The 18,272-nt window shown below is 42.3% G+C and overlaps 2 protein-coding genes across 4 annotated transcripts in view; one reads left to right on the top strand and one right to left on the bottom strand.

The window, feature by feature from the left end:
• Positions 1 to 9,677, bottom strand: LOC115571266 (annexin A4-like). Of its 2 annotated transcripts, none has more exons than XM_030400554.1 (15): positions 9,496 to 9,677; positions 6,605 to 7,023; positions 6,471 to 6,511; positions 6,149 to 6,289; positions 5,964 to 6,051; positions 5,756 to 5,850; positions 5,014 to 5,127; positions 4,664 to 4,754; positions 4,078 to 4,157; positions 3,874 to 3,930; positions 3,691 to 3,784; positions 3,426 to 3,521; positions 2,555 to 2,613; positions 2,322 to 2,444; positions 1 to 2,217 (listed from the first exon to the last, which is right to left on the bottom strand). In XM_030400554.1, exons 2-15 carry the CDS (start codon positions 7,011 to 7,013, stop codon positions 2,158 to 2,160), a joined length of 1,548 nt encoding a protein of 515 aa, XP_030256414.1. In that variant the 5' UTR covers positions 7,014 to 7,023; positions 9,496 to 9,677; the 3' UTR covers positions 1 to 2,157. The 2 variants fall into 2 exon arrangements, with proteins under 2 accessions (XP_030256414.1, XP_030256415.1); XM_030400555.1 differs by lacking the exon at positions 9,496 to 9,677 and adding an exon at positions 9,236 to 9,345.
• The window catches only part of LOC115571267 (zinc finger CCHC domain-containing protein 24-like), a 19,726-nt gene continuing 10,774 nt past the window's right edge, over positions 9,321 to 18,272 (top strand). Inside the window, exons 1-2 of one of the 2 annotated variants that reach the window (XM_030400557.1) lie at positions 9,321 to 9,434; positions 13,716 to 13,916. In XM_030400557.1, the coding sequence (XP_030256417.1) occupies positions 9,342 to 9,434; positions 13,716 to 13,916 (294 nt within the window). In that variant the 5' untranslated portion in view covers positions 9,321 to 9,341. Of the gene's footprint in view, positions 9,435 to 9,751; positions 12,428 to 13,715; positions 13,917 to 18,272 lie in introns of those variants that run through there. The other variant, XM_030400556.1, reaches the window with a different exon arrangement.

Below are 18,272 nucleotides of genomic sequence, written 5' to 3' on the forward strand. Positions count from 1 at the left end.
TGGCTTAATGTTATTTTCCTTTTTATTGAAATGAGAAGTGGCTGTTTCGTAAGTCACGGGAGACTGGATCTATCAAATGGCACAATGTTGGAATACTAAAAATGCATCCATTGAATTTCAGCCATTATCCTGTTACAAGGATGTTTGCAGAGTAGAGTTAGTGCAACAGATATTCAGATCAAAGCAGAGCTCTAAAGTCAGCAGGCAAAACAATCACACAGACGTGAGGTATGACGCTTCCATGTGCACAAAGAGCCCTCTACTGGCAGCAAAACATACACACCAGAAAAGATCACTGGACAAACTGTAAACAAAAAATATTGACAATTACATTTCTGCAGCCACACGGATATGATAATGATTGTTTGCAAGATAAACCACAGTGAAACATCCCCTAGTTCGGAAACAGTTTACACAGCAGCCCCGACAAAAAGGCACGTGTTTTCTGTCTTTCAGGCTTTGGCTTTTCAGCAAAAAAAAAAAAAGGGCAACACCGTCTACACATTTTGAACAATGATTGTAGGAGTTTACATTTCAAGACAAAAGAAAAGTCTTTTAGAGCGGATATAAAGTGAAAAGCTAAATTGCATAGACTTGCAAGCTGGAGTGAAACTCCGGGTTAGTTTAGAGGAGACGCCTTTTTTTGCTTAGCTTCATTTCTTACATTCAAAAATTTACCTGGAATTTAATTGTGAGTTACACGAGCGCTAAATGTTCATATGTATTCTGTACGAGACTCAGTTACACTTCATCTGCTGACACCTGCACAATAGTCCCTCACAACTTTGCATGTATTAACGTACACAGTTGAAATTAGGGATGCACGATATATATATATACATATAGGTTGAGCCGATAAATTACTGGGAATAGAGCCAAGTGCAGCATCTACACACTCCGATACACCAGGTGGTGGTATTTGCATTTAAAGATGGTTTCGTTATCTGCCAATAAACACAAAAGAACGAGCGCAGCATGCCGTTGTCGCTCTCATGTCGTCAAAACTGCCGCACGCTTTGGTGTGTATGGATGTTTTTTAAAAGTGATTGCAGTCAAGTACATATTCCAGGTTTAACACAACAATTAGAGCACTGAAAATCATCCATCATGGCTTCACATGTTAGCGTTTCTTGCCCTCAGGTTTGCATAAACTACAGATTAGGAGTGTGTCGGCCATAAGAGGCAGGTCATTATCGGCTAGAATATCGTGCATCCCTAGTTGAAATGATTGGCAGTGAGGTACAATTAATGTCAGTAACACAGTTAATAAGGTATGTTTAAAGTCGTGTGTTAAATAAGGGTGGCAAGATTCGTTTCACTTTGAAATGTTTTTTTAACGTCATTGCTGGACAATTGAGTCTTGAACCGCCATTTTTTTCTGGAGTGTACAATTCTAATGTCAACTGGGAACAAACTGTTAATCCCAAAAAACAAAAAAAAAGAGTTACAAGATGGCAGAAGGGAAGAAACTTCACAGCAACGGTCCGTGAGTTCCTTCACCTGTAAAACCCGCGCTTGTGTGTCCTTCTTCAGACACACACCCGATACACTAAAGAGATTTGCTGATCTTGCTTTTGATTTTTGATAGTTGAAATCGAATGCTCATGTTGATTGATTTTGAAGTCAAATCGTGACACCCTTCGTGCACAACGCTGCCTCGTAAATGTCCTTTATACATGAGATAAATGAGATCCTCGTTCTCGTTCTGCAGATTTCGGTTTTTCTTCAGTCGTGGAACCCTGACCGTTCCTCCAAATACAGTTTCTGGAATTATCAATACAAACTGAAGCAGATTTTAAGTTGGACATACTTTTCTATGACATACCATAGTTACTCTTGTTTTTTTGTGGATATAATTTAACAATATTCTTAATCGACTATTTGCTTCAGACTCCACCGTCCACCCACTAATGGCAAAGCTATCCACTGCATCTTTAAAAAATATTCATATTAATATATATTTACTGTTTGGCAATCATCTACTACAATACAATTTGCAAAAAAAATAATGTAAAACATACAAAAGTAATAATTACTGATTATTGTTATAGGAAATCTAAGTTTAACTACATGCATCAGAGGTGATATAAGGTCCTATAACTTTGTTTCAGTGTGGACATGCATCGTGTCCTCATGAAACGTTGCCTTCATTCCCATTTAGTCGCTACCACCACACAGCTTCAATAGCAGCTTCTTGTAATCCCCGGAGGTATCACCCTTAAAAAAAAACAAAAAAACAACAACAACAAAATCAATATTTAGTTTAAATTTATCATTTATAAAAAGTAAATACAAAACAAGAAGTGTTTTGTGGGACTTACTGAGATGGCAGTGTACAGTGACTTTCCATAATTCCTCATATACGCCTGTCTGATGTCCAGCATGTCGATCTCAGAGCGGGACACCATGATGCGGATCAGGGTCGTGTCCTTGGTCCCCGCTCCCTGTCGACACAACACAATGTGACACTTCAGTGACTGCAGCAGTGAAATCTTCTCCTCTGTCAGTGCAGGAAACCTTAAGAAGAAAATGTGATGACAAAGAACAGGCGTACCTGCATGGCCTTGTGGAGCCTTTCTGCGAAGTAGGCAGCGGTGTCCTTGATGCATTTCACTGTGATAAAAGGAGAAGATGTCACCGGAATAGTCTTGTATGAGGCTTGCTTGAGCTGACACTAACTTCCATTCAAATATTATGCAGTCGAATTAAAAAAAAAAGGTTTTGTTGTCTCATTGTTCTTGTCTTCTTCTTCTGTACAACACCAACTATTTAAGATAGTTCCATACTGGCTTGTTCTCATTAGTCTGATTGGTACTTGCAAGTACAGGCCACTTTAAATAACTTAAACACATTTCGTGATACGTGCAACATGCTAAACTGAAATGGCTCCAACTCTGTGGTTTTCAGTCCGACTCAGTCTGTTTTACAAACATTTATTTTGAGTCAGTGATAAACTTTGATATATTTTTTTTAAATGACACATTTGACAGGAAAGGTTTATCCAAAAATGATCATTATCATCATCGGTCATTATTTAGCTATTCTCATGTCGATGGAAGATCAGATGATGTGTTTTAGGTGAACTTTTCCTTTAAGTCTTAATAATAAACAAAGAATAAGAATACATTTCATTTACTGTATAAACCTTTCATAGTGCTCAAAGACACGTAACATAAGTTAAAATGAAAACAACATCATTAATAAACTAAAATCAATCTTTCAATCCATCATTTGCTTTTGATCAATAATCAGGTATTCAAAAAAAAAAGGTATTTAGGTCAAACAGCAGCATGTTTGCATCTGCAGGATATTTTCCTCTCAAAAACAAACATCTGCCGAATGACTTCAACATAAACTTCAAAGTTCAGCATGTTTTTCTGGAAAGCTAGGTTTGGAAAAAACAAAAAAAGACCCAAGGAACGTACCCACAGCCACCATGCCAGACTCCAAGTTTCCAGACATTTCCCTGCAGATACTCTTTTCAATCTCTCGCCCGCACATCTGCTGGTACTCCTGGAAGACTGATAAAGAAAAAGAAACACAGGTGAGAAAATCCTAATATTTGAAATCCTAGGTGAAAAAAAGGTCAACATGTGCAGTTACGACACAGGGAGAGCAGAATCAGTTGTATTGTGTTGGAGTATTAAAGATGGAGGAAGAAAAGATATTCTTGTGGAAGTTTTCACACACCTGCACGGAGGTGAGGCTTGCTGCGAGCACACAGGATGGCATTAAACTGAGACTCGTCAGTTCCAACTTTGTTTTCCCCAGCAGCGTACAGTTTCTGTCGGACACACAGAACACACGTCAATTCAAAAAACGACCACGGCCATGCTTGTTCATCGACGTTACAACAATTAAGCAATATCAAACCTGAGCATCCTGTTTGGCCAGGGCGATGTCAACAGTCTCGCGCTCGTCACGATTACCCTGGATAGACGAAGGCGCATGCTTATTAAAAATACATTATGTGGGCAGACTACACTGGCAGAGTCAACACATCAAGTTCACATGACGGATCTCAGCCTGTGATCAGAGAGCTCTTTATGAATCAGGTGTAAAATATGCAGCGGTTACCTGGCAGAGAGAGACCAGGAGTCTGCGGAAGTGACCGGAGGTGTCGCTGCTGATGGCGTCCTCCAGGCTCTTCCCGTACTCTGGAAAGAAGGAGGGCGTTGCTTCTTTTAGGGAAATATATTCATTTGCATAATATTTGCATCTTGCTGAGTCACCACTTTTTCACAATCCATTATCAAAGTTCCAACAAAGGGTAGTCACTAGACTGTATTTTGAATTTTGAAGAATGATCCTCACATATGGGATGAGCTTTGTACGAGAAAATTACTTCTAAATTGACAGTAGGATTGCAAAAGTGAAAAGTTTACAAAATTCCTTTATATGTGAATTGTCACCACTTTATGAATCCTGTCCATGACGCTCAAATTTCTAAAGAAGACAAAATAATTTTTTTATAATACAAAATTTATCCAGCTCTAAATAAAAGTTGAAAGTTAAAAATATTAAGTTAAAATATCGGGTAAACTCAACACAAAAATATGCCTGTTTTGTTGTTGTTTTTATAAAACAAATGAACAGGGACAATAACAGGGCATCACTACATCCTTTTTAAAAAATTGTGAACAGTGTCGAGCTCAGAACTCACCAGCTTTGTAGATTCTGGTGATTTCATGAATGTCTGCATTGGAGCGAGATGACAGAATCTCAATCAGACAGGCTTCATCAGTTCCTGCACCCTGAGGAAAAAAAAAACCAAAAGCATAGAAAAGCCTTAGTGCAACATTTAAAAGACACACCTGCTTCATAGAGTAAAGAAACGGAGAACGTTCATTGGTCATCAGCCGTATCTCAAGTCTCGGCTCGTCTAGCCTTCACTTGCGCTTAGAGGATTATTTCTGTTCTTATTTTCCGACTGCATGATGAGTCACACGATGTGGTTTGGACTAGGAGACCAGAATTGAAGGATCTGCTGAGACAACAACTCGAGCTTCCAACCTTTATAGCCTCTCTGAGTTCGGCTGCGTCAAACTGTGCAGGGGTCATCATCATGGCGAGAACCAGCTTCTCAAAGTTTCCAGTGAGCTCAGACTTCAGATCCTTCAGTAAATCCTGAAGGGGGAAAAAAAAAAAAAAGACAAAAATAAAACCCATGAGAGCAAAGTCAGCCTAAATATAGGTACCATATGGAGTCAGTGGCTGTGATTACATGCACACTTGTTTGGGACACATGTGGGATAAGGTGGTGATGCATGTATTATGCATCTCAACTGGGGTTTATACTGTAATTTGTGGCTGGCAGCCTCTTGCCTGTTTAATGGCAACTCTGTCAGTGGTCGTAGATGCTTTCTAGACAAAATAACTAGCTAGCACTTTGCAAGGCTTGGGTAGAGATGCATGCCCAAAAGGGAAGCCCACGTTTCTGCTCAGAAGACTGTAGGAATGAAAGAGGGCGGCTGCCTTCCCACGGTAAAAAAAATAAGCATCTCCAGCTGTTCCACTTTTTGACGTGATAAACGACACGTCAGGGCATGAATATGCACAGCTTATGTAATACAAGTAGTGTGTTTCTGTTCATTGGGCATGTAGACACCTTAGTAGGTACATATTCTTTTTTTTTTCTAAATAAAAAGGCAAAAACTGGAATATTGTAATATATGTACACGTTAACATAGCCAGTGAGAAGCAACAAATGACATCCAACTGGAAAATATTTGCAACAAAATATTAGAAGATATACCTTCCCATAAGTTGTTTTATAGGCTGCAACCATTGGAGCCCTCTGCTTGTTGGTACGACTTCCCAGAAGTTCGATAATGGCGTTCTCGTCAGTGCCTGTTGAAAATATCTTAGAATTAATGTATGACATTTAAAAAAAAAAGGGAGGGGAATGTGTGAATTCAGTGCTCATCAGGTTTGGCATATTCATATAAACACCATATACTGACCAAAGCCCTTCATAGCTTTACGAAGCACTTCAACATCCCTCAGTGGATCGGCCCCTGGAAAGTCTTTCAAAGAACCCCGGTACCCTTTCTATAAAATAAGAAATAAAAACATTAGAAGATGAAATACAGCAGTTATAAAGTAGTTTGTGATGGTATGTCATCGGATGAAGACAAATGCATCTTACATGAATGGCAGGTGCCTGAGGGTTGGACGGAGCTCCACCTCCATATGCCGGCATTTGTGGGTTGGCGGGGGCTCCTGGGTAACTTGGCATGGGCTGGCCCGGAGCGGGACCCCCTTGGTATCCCTGCTGAGCACCACCTGGCTGCAAACAGAAGACAGATGTAAGTGCCAAGCCCACGGCGACAAACTTCATATAGAGCTAATAAGGTTCAAGACGGACTGGTGAAGATAAGGTGATTTAAGCAAACAAGAGATTTAGCTTAAGTCAGTCCATATGTTATCAGTGGGGGCAGCGGTGAGGAATGAGGAAAGAGTTTACGAACCGCTCCATAGCCACCTGGTGCTGCACCCCAGCCTCCACCACCTGCAAAGAAAATATTGACATAACATTCAAAACGCAATTCATTTTATGAACAAAACTATAGATATCTTTTGGGTGTAAATCCAAATGACTCACCTGCTGGAGGCATGGAGGGATAGCCTCCTGCTCCAGGCTGAGGCTGCTGGTATCCTCCTGCTTGAGGAGGGAAGCCTCCAGCTTGGGCAGGGTAACCACCGGCCTGGGGAGGGAAGCCCCCGGCAGCTGGGGGATAACCGCCTGCTGCGGGAGGGTAACCACCACCGGCCTGGTTTGGGTATCCGCCTCCCTGTTGGGGGTAACCTCCTGCTGCTGGAGGGAAGCCGCCTGCTGCTGGTGGGTAGCCACCTTGCGCTGGAGGGTAGCCGCCTTGCGCTGGAGGGTATCCGCCTTGCGCTGGAGGGTAGCCGCCTTGCGCTGGAGGGTAGCCGCCTTGGGCTGGAGGGTAGCCGCCACCAGCCTGTGGTGGGTATCCCCCGGACTGAGGAGGGTATCCTGGGTAGCTCATTTTTTAGATCCTGGAGGTGACATGAAGGTGTAGGTTGTTACTGTGATGTGTGAGGGCCATCGTGTCAGCCTAACTGAGTTTAAAGTCATCCATCAATTGGTATCAATATGCGTCTTGAGAGACCATTTGTGATGGATCTCGCATCCTCACTCTATATGCAACTACACATGTACATCAATGGACCAAAGGTTTACCATGTTTTTTACACAGAGAAAGAAATATGTTCAGGTAAAACATTTGCTGAATTAACAAGAAGGCGTAAATGTTCAAATAAGTGACGTAGACAGTGTTTCACAAACTTCACAAACCTACATCAACAACTCACAAAATTGAGCGTTTTTAAGATGGAGTCTGGAAAGGTGCTTTTTATTAAGGGAGTCTGGGAATATTAAAGTTACTAGTTCTGGTCAGATCAGTTGAAAAAAGGCAGTTTATTCGTAAACCCCTGTTGTGAACACTGGGTGGTTTGATCAAATGTCAAATGCGTTCTGAGGGCATTCACGCCTGTACATAGAGCTGTCCACCTGTAGTAAGATCACTCAGGACGGATGATGAAAGAACGGTCTGAACAGGGTGTAAACTCTCCCTGCTCCAGTGATAGGATGTTCAATGGCCCTGGAGGTATTGGGTTGGAGGTTTAACCTCTTATTAGTATGGAATTTTTAAACAGCGCTCTAAAAATAGCACAAACTGATACCCAACCCCTCACCCTGGCTGTACCCATTTAGTGCCGCCCTAAAACGCTCAATCCTTCACTCAGACCTTCAATAAATTAATGATAAGGCACAACTTCAGATGAGGACGTAAAATGGGTTTTTCCTGCTGATCACACTTCACAGTCTGTTTGATCACACCTCCATTATGACCACAATGTATTTGACGGCGTTCAAGTTTCCCTTCCCTTTTCTTCAAAAACCACCAGAGCAAACACTGAATAATGCAAAACTAGCGATTGACTTTTCGGTCACACTTTAATTCCCCATTTCGTAAAAGTCATTTTGTGTTGAAACTGTTCAGGTGCCACCATGTCCACCCATAACAAGACAAAACACTAATTACAGCTGCAGGTCTGTGTGCTGTGACGAGCGATTAGGTGGCAGACTGTAAATTCACTTTGTTTACATGCATACAAGAAACCAGTTACTGGGAGGAATCAAGGTCTTTTTGGAAGCCACAGTGAGGCCATCTGGCTCTGTAAGGTAAGTTTTTTTGCCTTACAGTGTTAAGACACCTGTATGTTGCAAACAGGTCACTCTTTGTCTGCATGTACAACTTATTTACAGGCACACAAAGACAATTCGGCAGTAAAAAAAAATGACGCGTTCAGAGCAACAGAGTTTAATTAGTAAAATATTAAATCTGAGTCCTGATTTCATGCGCGCACACACACACACACACACACACACACAAACACACATGCACAGTGTGTGTAGAAGTGACCTCACGAAGGACGTCTGATTGTTGACACTCCCCTGCTAGTTTCCAGCCCTCTCCTTTGGACCCTTGCAGGCACTGATGAGGCTTTAAAGTGTAATCGTAAATACGAGAAGCTCCACCAGATCAGAGATTTACAACCCAAGGATGCAATTAAAAATGAGTGGGAGGATTCGAATTTGTTTCTATACTAGACATTATCATCCCAGCGGTCAATGACATTTAACCATCTCTTATTTTTGTTCGTTTCTTTAAAAAAAAAAAATCTAAAATAAGAACAATTAAAATGCGCGATTGGCTTGTAAAAATGTACGCCACAGAGTGCTTGAGTATAAACAAACTGGTGAGTAACAAAAGTGAGCTGCTGTTGTTGTTATATTATATTACACTTCATTTATGCGCGTTAATGCACGAGTGCGTACGCATGCAAAGCCGAGACTTACTATTACGAAGTGCACTTGAAAGCAGCAAAACACAGACTTTCACTTAGCATCACAGGCCTTCGTTTTATATCTAGTCAAACTAGTTAGCTAAGATAAGATTTCACGGTGGCTTCTTTTCTGTCTACAGTAACATTTCGACTCTGAACTTAACATGCAACGAAGCCTTGCCAATGTTTAATGTCACTCCATCTTCATCTTTGCTGTCCGAGAGCTCGAGCCGACTCAACGGTCCGTCAGCGTTGCATAATCCTCTCGGAGGAAGTTTAAATACTGATTAGCATTTAGCTAGCATCCACGACACCTAGCTACGGTGACAGACTCTTTTTTTTAAGGCAGATAACTTACAGTTTAAAGTATGAGGAAACCATTTCTTAAAAAGTTGGACCAACGTTCCCGTTAAACAGCTCGGTCAACGGCTGTGCCTGTTTAATTGGGCGAGGCTAATCTCCTAATGACATTCCTCCTGCGGGGAGATAAAAAGCTACAGCAAATCCCATCAGAGCACTTTGTCGAACTTCGACGTCGGCTGCAAAGCAAGTGCGAGGTAGGAAGAATATTCCGCAGTCCAAAAAAAAAACCAAAACAGAAACATGTAGGTGACTTACTTGTGTGGTTCGGATTTCGGATCCAGGAAGAGACGAGCAGAGGAGAGAGTAGTAGCGGGGAGGATTCAGCAGCCCGGAGGTGGGTGGGTCCTCAGCATTGTTTCCGTCCTGCAGTCACAACCTTTGCTCGTGTTATCATGGAGGGACCGGGGCTGGTCGTGTTGACTCAGCGGGCTGTGGTGTGTCATTTACATCACATGGGGCCCAGAGATGTCTGTCAGCAAGTGATCAGGTTTGGAAGGTAATTAGATTTGTCTCCACGGGGACACAACAGGCACAGCATGTGGATGTTAGTGCACACATTTATTTGACACCAAATCTTTTGTGAGAAAACAAGTTGTGATTCAACAAATGTCAGTGACTATTTGACCACTGACTATTTATTTTTTATTTTTATTCTTAAAGACCCCCCTCGTGTGTTATGCAATGTGTCTCTCCTGTTTTCTCCATCAAACGTTTTATTATATTGTTTATTGTTTAATTGAACTGTCTTTTGGCTGTCTCAGTTTGCAAGGCTATAGGATTTCTGATTCTGAAGTTCAATTCCCCATGTCCTTCTCCCAAAAATGAGCAATCCAGACCTTTTGAATATGCTTTGTAAAAGTCTAACAGCCACGGTCAAGATGTCTCCTGCGTCACAGGACTTCGACTCACAGGCTGACTCTGGCTGTCTGAGGGCCGGGGCAGAAAAACAGAATAAGGGCACCAGTGAGCAGGAAGATCTGATGCAACCTATATGTAGTGACGGAAAGTAACTAAGTACATATAGCCCAATAAAGTATTGACATGAGTATTTACATGTTCGCCTACTTTATGCTTTCCAAAAACTACTTTTTGCTCCCCCACCTTTGTTTGATGACATTGGTTACTAGTTACTTTGCAGACTTTTACCACAACTTTTGGGTACTTAATGACTTTTTCACATCACAGGCAGAGAACCTTAGTGGGCTCTTAATCATGTTTACTTGCACATTGGGCCCCTCTAGAGGGTACTATAACATGTTCTCTGTATCTATCTATCATCAGGGCCCTTAAGAGGAAACCCTCGCAGTGTACATAGAAGGTTTGCAGGGCCTTTATTTTGTTCTATTAAAGTAATCAGATTGTAAGCCACCTTAGAGTCCACTCTAATAGGATGAGGCTTTACAACAACCTCCAGGCCACGATTTATAGTATTTTATTTGAAATGTACTAACATGCTCCTAGGGTTAGCTGTAGCTCAGCGGGTAGAGCAGGTAGCTAGTGGTCGGAGGGTCGCTGGTTCAAATTCCCCAAATTGCCCAAATTGCTCCTTGCATGGCGGCCTCTGCCATCAGTGAGGGCCCTGCGATGAGCTGGGAACTTGTCCAGGTTGTACCCTGCCCTCGCCCAGAGATCGCTGGGATTGGCTCCAGCAAAAGCCCCCAAAAGCGACCCAATAAAAGAGATAAAGCGGTTACAGACAACAGATGGATGGATAACGTGCTCCTGAAATGTGACAATTATCTCCCAGTATCAACAAAATACACTAGATGGCAGCAGTGTGCTTGTGGTCAAGATGTGCACTGCAGCCTGCAGGCTGTTGGCATCCTGGTCAAATACTGTGTGTTTACCTTGAAAACAAACGAACCCTGATTGTAAATGAAGACAGCCTCAGTAACCCGGTGTGTGATGCTCATTCTGATTTAGCACTATGAATAGTGGGATTTCCAAAAAAACATGTTTTTGTTTTATTTTACGGCCGTGAGTGATGAATCTTAAACCTAACGAGGAAAAGTTTTTATTCCCCTTTATCAACAAATATAACAAGAGAAAAACCTTACAGGCTTTCCTTGAAGATGCTCTATGTAGTTTCAGAATCGGAAATTAAGATGATACAAACGGAGAAATATTGTTATAAGTGAATAAACAAGTTGTTCTCAGAGGAAAATAAGGTCCCCAGAACTCTGTTTGAAGCTATAGAGGTGGCAGGGTCCGCCAAATATAAACAAAGGTGCAGTTATTTAAGCTCAGTTTGTTTATTGAGTCCATTCAGTCCTGAAAACAAAGACAGTTTGTTTATTTAGTTTGTTTAGGTACAATAAATCAACCAAAGACGCTTTTTTTCTCTTCTGACTGAAACTGTCTCCCCCAAAACTAAATAGTGCACCTTTAAAAACTTTGTTATAATTGTACTGTAAAGTTTTTTTAGTTTTTTTTTACTGTTCAGTTTTGGTAATATACTAGAGTACATTAAAACAAATCAAACAAAGCAACAAATACAAACTACAGAGTTCTGGATATTCATCGTTATTACGCAACAATAATTAATTTAAAAATGATTAATGTACTTTTATCATTGATTACGCAGGCTCATGTGTCAGATTCGCTTTTAGATCATAACTTTTAGATCATAGTGTGTACAGTGATAGTTCCTCTCCGCTGCACGGTAACTCAACACGTGAAGACAAAGTGAAGCAGACAGATGTGGGCTGCTGTCGGACCTCCTATTCGCTGTGACGCAGCAGAGTCCTGGCCGGAGCGCAGCTCGCAGCCTCCCGCTGCCATTCAGGCTGCTGCGCTTCATGCCTCCACTGAGCTCTTCCCCCGTGACTGCCGTCCGGTGACCGGAGTCCTCCAGGGCTCCTCAGGTGAACACGAGGACCATACAGTGGAAGCAGGGGGATGACTGAGAGGATTCGCGTGGCCCAGATAGTGCGGCGGTTCTGACGATCTAGTCTGTCTGTCGTCCAAATACAACATGATGTCTGCGATAGAGCCCCGTGCGCCTGTGTACCAACCTGCACAGCTGCTCAACTGGGTCTACATGTCCCTGCAAGACACCCAGAGCGGAGCTTTCGATGCGTTCAAGACCGAGTCGGACACTCCTCCTCAGGACGTGAACATCTCCAAGCGCAGCGCAGCTGACCTGAGCTCCAACTATCTCAACAACTTCTTCCATCTGAGAAACGAGGTACAACACATGCTCATAGTAACTCTTACAACTTTTATCCACTGATTCATCTCGTCTTTTTCATGCTGCATGTCATAAACCTCTCCCCTAAGAATGTCCACACTCACACATTTTTCACTCCCAGGTTATTTTTGTTGCCCATACAGTAAACCTCACCTACATGCCTTCAGTGGGTGAGTGGGTAGCACATGAATATGCGTTTTGTGCCCTGGTATAGTGCCTGAGTGTGTTCAGACTGTTCTGGTGTCAGTGTGCAGCTGCAGGTTGAGAAAGAGCTCTCACAAAGTTTTTCAATATGTGAGGAGTTCACCCTGGCCGGCCTCTGCTTGGTCAGAAGAGCCTGCAGCTGCTTAATTTAACACTGACACATTCAGGGGAAGTAGGAAAAATGGACACAAATCATAAAAAGGTAAAATGGTTAACATAACAACATCGAAAATAATTACCATATGCCTTGCCTAAGTTTAAAAAGCACTTTCTGGCTTAATGAACAATTCAAATGACATACTGTAACTCTACACAAGCTAAAGACATGCAGCGGTTTGGTGTCTCCTGCAGAACATTACTCGCTGCAGTGCACACATGCATCTGATCACAATCCTCTGTCTGTGATGCCTTCAGAGTAAACAGCCAGCGTCTGCAGGCTGCTCCTCTTCATGTTTGCCCTGCGGTGCCATAGCACCCGTCTCCTCCAGAGGCACAATGATGCTGATTGTGCCGTGTCAATAGAACAAGTTAGAAGAATGCACGACAAAGGCATTTTGTTCTGACGAGGAAACGGACACTATTGGCTCCACACAGCATCAATGCAGAGAAGGCAGCGCATCTGCAGAAATGAAATAATGTCGGCTACTGTCGCCGGGACAAACAGGAGAATCAATCAGGGTGATGGACTGACCAGCCGGCTGAAATGCTCCTTTATTGTCGAGTCGCAACAATAATCTGCTGTGTTTTTGTGACATGAGAAGCACTTGTGTGGAGCTGAAATGATACATTGAAAAACAGAACAATTGATCCTTTAAAGGGTAACACCACGCATTTTACACTTTCAAGTGTGTTTACAGGTCCTGGGAGGACCACTGCACATGTGAAAAAAAGAAGTATAAAGCCTTTTGTGGCTCCAGAGGAGGCTGCAAGTAATATGATAAATTGCCTCAAGTGATGTTTCTCAGTGGCTAAGTTGCATTATGGGTAATGTAGGCGCCAGGTTGTGACAGTCCAGTGGTCTAGAGACGCACTCCTTCTACCATTTGACTCATTATGTTTGACTCTGTCTTTTCTCCAACAGGCCTTGAACAACAATTTCTACAAGAGCTCCTCGCCCTACGGGTCTCTCAACAACATCGTGGACGGCCTGAGCTCTCTGGCCGACCATTTCTCAGACCTCTCCCTGTCCCCCGAGTCGCGCAAACCCAGCAAAAGGCCGCCACCGAACTACCTGTGCCACCTTTGCTTCAACAAAGGACACTACATCAAAGACTGCCCTCAGGTGAGCCAGCGAATCGGCGATGCTGCTGCACGTCAATCAGGTGCAGATCCGCACAGACAGCAGGCTAAACTGAAACAGCTGCGCAGAGTGTGGGCCATTTTGAGGTTTCTATCAAATGCATAACATGACGTATGAAGTGCTATCTGGTACTCTCTTCTTCCACCTAGTTGAAGGTAGACTTTCCCTTTTTTCAGTGCAATGGTAATGAATGAATGGTAAGTTAGAATATTATGTTTGTATCCTTTTTTTTCCTGTGTGAAATGGATTCCTCAGCACATATTTAAGTTTGATGTACCACCGCGGGTCGGTAATGAGCAGCAGATGCCAGATTGGATCTCAGAGCGGGGCCTTAATGAAAGATGATAGGTTTCTCTGTGGAACTAGGCACGACCTCTACTCCAAACACAAGAGAAATATTACCGCTGCTTTATGCACAGCTGCGGTTCCCCATTGATCATGTTCAGAGGGAAATGCCTGACATTTGTTGGGCATAATGGAAATAATCAAATGACTGATGGACAGGATGTGTCCGAGAAGCAGGGGTAGCAAAAAAGGAGAAGTTGAAAAATGGCTGGTAAACTTTGACTGGTCAATTTTATGAAAAAGTGTAAAAGCTTACTTTTGTGTCAGAATCAGAGGATTCACTTGTGTGAAAGCTAAAAAACAATCTCTGATAATTCTACAGGTGATTATACTGAGTCAGGTACTTCTGTTCAAAGGCATTTTTGTAAATACAGAACGACAAATAAATAGGTGTCAGGCAGAGTTCCAGCACTTGATGTGATTGCTCTAGACGTAGGACTTGAATTCTGGCCTGTAAAGCAATAGATGAGCAACAAGATTAGATATATTTATGGAACAGAGCTCGATTGTCCTCAGCATACTGTGAACATATACACTTTCAATGGTCAATACTATAGACATTCCTGGACAAAACTTTACAGATACCTCAGTTTATATGTTTTTTTTAACTTACTGTGTTTATTGTTATGCACCAATATGACTCTTACGTCTAGTACAGCGATATGTTAAGGTTTAGTACAGTGATTTGTTAGGGTACAGTACGGCGATATGTTCCTGTCGGCTGTTAGCGTAGCTTAGCATAAAGACTAGAAACTGGGAGAAACGGCTAGCCTTGCTCATTTTAAAGAAGATGTAAAAAGCCCCTGTGATGACACCCATTGATTTGTGGACTGACTGAGAACCCGAGCGAAAGTGGTGGTAGCTAGCTGTAAATCACAAGGTAGCCACATCCAGTTGTCTATTTTACTCTAAATGGGACTATAATTGACAAAAAAAAAAAACATCATGCAGGATTGAAGGAGACTTAAAAATAGTGATTGCGACCATAAACTAATTTGTAAACTGTTCAATGAGGTACTAAATCAAGTGAGAATTAGGGTCACCTTCTCATAAGCTTGCATACAATTGGGCTTGTTTTGGAACTAGAGGAGTTGCCCCCTGCTGGCCATTAGAAAGAATAAAGGTGGCTTTACTTTTCAGACAGAGGAGCTCCAACGAAGGCATACAACATTCTGGCGTGTCCTGTCACTTAAGCGGAACCAACGTTTTCCATGGTAATCTTCATTCTAAGAGCAACTGGTCCAGTGTGTCATTTGTTCATGAAGATCTAACTTTATCGAGTGAATGCTTAGCCACATAGCTAACATTGCTAAAGCCTTGAAAGTGCTGCAAGTGCATCAGTTATTAAGATACTTTGTTGCTTACATTAATACCTATGAGCACCAAAAGTATCACCCCTAGTCATTTCCCTAGTGACCTTTCCTGGAAACTTGTGGATAAAGTGTTAATTAGTGAGCTCTAGAGTCATAATTTGTTACCTGGATAAGCCAGGTTAGCTGTTTCCCCTTGGCTCCAGTCTGTATTCTAAGCTAAGCTAAACATCCCCTGGCTGTTTAATGAGCTTAAGTGAGAGTGGTAAAAATCATCTCAGCTAACTCTCTACAAGCAAGCAAAACCGCATTTTTTTTCCAAAACAGTCCTGTAACTACAACACAAGGAGCAGAAATGTAGAAAGAGTCATCTCGCATCGGTCCCATCCGTTACTAAGAACTTGATCCCCATCTGATCGCTCTGTCCTCTCGACTGGTCTTCGAAAGCTTGTCGCCTCTCCATCAGTGCCAACGCGCAGCTCAGCAGCACATAGAAACTGAACACAGACACTGGAGGAATTTGAGGAATGTGGAAAAAATCATTTGCAGTGAGCTTATAGCTCTTAACATTTTCACATCTGCGCACACCTGGCCAGAAAGTGAGTGTGACTGTGGGTCAATCAGTTTCAAATTATACCACGCTGTCTTAACTTAAAAAATAAGCTCTGTAAAACACTTATTTTTTAGTGTATATTAGTCCCCTGATGAGCTGTTTTTTCATCGAGAGATATGAAGACATCACATTAGCAGCAGCGAGTTTCTTTGGACTGCTTGTTGCAGACTTCCACAGCTGACTGGTTTGTACTGGTGAGCTGCAGTGGACGGGAATCAAAGAATGTCACGGCTCAGTAAGATGAGAGAAGAAGCACACAGGAAGTGGGTGTGCGGGGCCTGTAACGGCCTTTCTCCGAGTGGAATGGGGCCCATGTCAACTCTAGAAGTCTGCTACTTTGATAAAGAAACACACAGTACCTCTGTGGAAGCCTTAGGTGATGAAAAATACTGGAAAAGTGCCTGTTAAAGGTGGAGCCCGTGTATTTGTACTGCAGCTATGCTTGAAAGGTATTAGATACGCTATCCACGCTATGATAAACTTCCTGTTGACAGCAGAGTGGAGAGCTGGTTTACTCTTTCCACCAGAAGGTTAAGATGTCAGAGGGTTACTCAGAGATATTTACGATTCCTCTTCGCCACCACGCCCCTGAAAATGTGCAAAATCTGGAAAGCATTTCTGCCGGCTGGCTCTCTGCCGCGCTCAGCCCGCTTTGGACAGACGATGTCAGATTTTATCATGTGTTGCTAATATTTCCGATCCAGAGCGATAATTATGGAGCGGTTGTCATGACAAAAGGCCTCTTCAGTCGAGCTGGACGGTCTTCTGAAGCTGTAACTAATGAACAAACTGCTTTTTGTTCTTGTTAGTTGGAATCTTGGGCATGTTTAGCTCCAGAGAACCGAAATATTTACGTTTGGTACACTTTCGATGTCTAACTATATGTTGAGATGCAGAAAAGTCTCATTAAATTCAGCTGAAAATCATCCGTCCTCCATTTTTAACCAAATGTGTCGCAAGTTTAAAACCCCTCACCCTTTCACCTGGGGTCAGAACATTTTAATGACCCCTTGCCAATTAAGTAGCTGGACGCGGTTACTGTAAAGAGAACACAGAAGTGACAGTGTGCTGACAGTAAATGGGTGTACGGTGGGAAGAGCCTGGGCTAAATAAGGAGGGCATTGTTTCTCCAGAAGGGCTGCGGAACCAAAGGTCAGGAAGTCAGGCTGTATTGTTCGCTCAGCTCTGCTTGGCTGCAGTCATCGGCGTCTCTCTCAGCCTGAGCAGAGGAGCGGGCTGTCCGACGGACCCTTGCTTAAAGGGCCAGCGAGCAGCTGCCTAGAGATGTCTGCATCCAGAAATGTGTTTTTGGAAACAGGAAGTGGGTGTACGTCTTCACAGTTACAGTTTAATCTTGTTTGAATGGAAGCGGAAAAGTCTGCTTTCATGATTACTTTGGACAGAGGAACTTTTGATAGTTGCGGGGCTGAGATAAGAAATTCTGATTTTATAAACTGAAAGCAGATTTCATCCTATTATTCACTTTCTGCTAGCTCTATTTATTTACTTAACTTTTATGGAAAGTTTTAACATTATCCAAGAAATAGTGTTGCACATAAAACCTCTAAAATGGAGAATTGTTTTGATTTTACTTTACTTTTTTTGAACGAATTAGACTGATGAGTTACAACATGTTAATTATTGAACATTTAAAGAGCTTGTCCGTAGATTTGTCATCCTTGGTAGGAGTCTAGCTAGCTGTTTCCCTCTGTTTCCAGTCTTTGTGCTAAAATAAGCTAAGCTAGATTGCTGTTGGATATAGTTTCAAACTACAGACAGGAGAGTGTTTTACTCTTGATAAGAAAAGCAGATAAGTTATTTCCAAAATGTCAAACACTTCCTTTAACGTAAAGGGCTTTCTAATCCAGGGAGTCCTTTTTGGCTCCAGAAGGCAGCTGTTCTTAGAAAGCGTTCTAAAGACCCACTACACACTCCCTGCTGAGCACCAAACATCAGACAGTCACAGTTAGCAACTAGCTAGGAAACGTAGTGGAGCATTTAGCTGCTAAAGAGCCAGATATTTTCTCAGGAGGTGGTTGAGACCAAAAACAGAGCTAAAAGAGAGTCAAA

This window comes from Sparus aurata, chromosome 20 (genome assembly GCF_900880675.1).
Source record: "Sparus aurata chromosome 20, fSpaAur1.1, whole genome shotgun sequence".
NCBI lineage: Eukaryota > Metazoa > Chordata > Actinopteri > Spariformes > Sparidae > Sparus > Sparus aurata.

Bases quoted from the DNA above. Each gene is read 5' to 3' on its own strand.
- LOC115571266 (XM_030400554.1), bottom strand. From the start codon at position 7,013: ATGAGCTACCCAGGATACCCTCCTCAGTCCGGGGGATACCCACCACAG. The intron at 3,931-4,077 runs GTAACCGCTGCA...TCGTCTATCCAG, and splicing joins TCCTGGTCTCTCTCTGCCAG to GGTAATCGTGACGAGCGCGA. The intron at 2,445-2,554 runs GTACGCCTGTTC...TTGTGTCGACAG, and splicing joins GGCTCCACAAGGCCATGCAG to GGAGCGGGGACCAAGGACAC.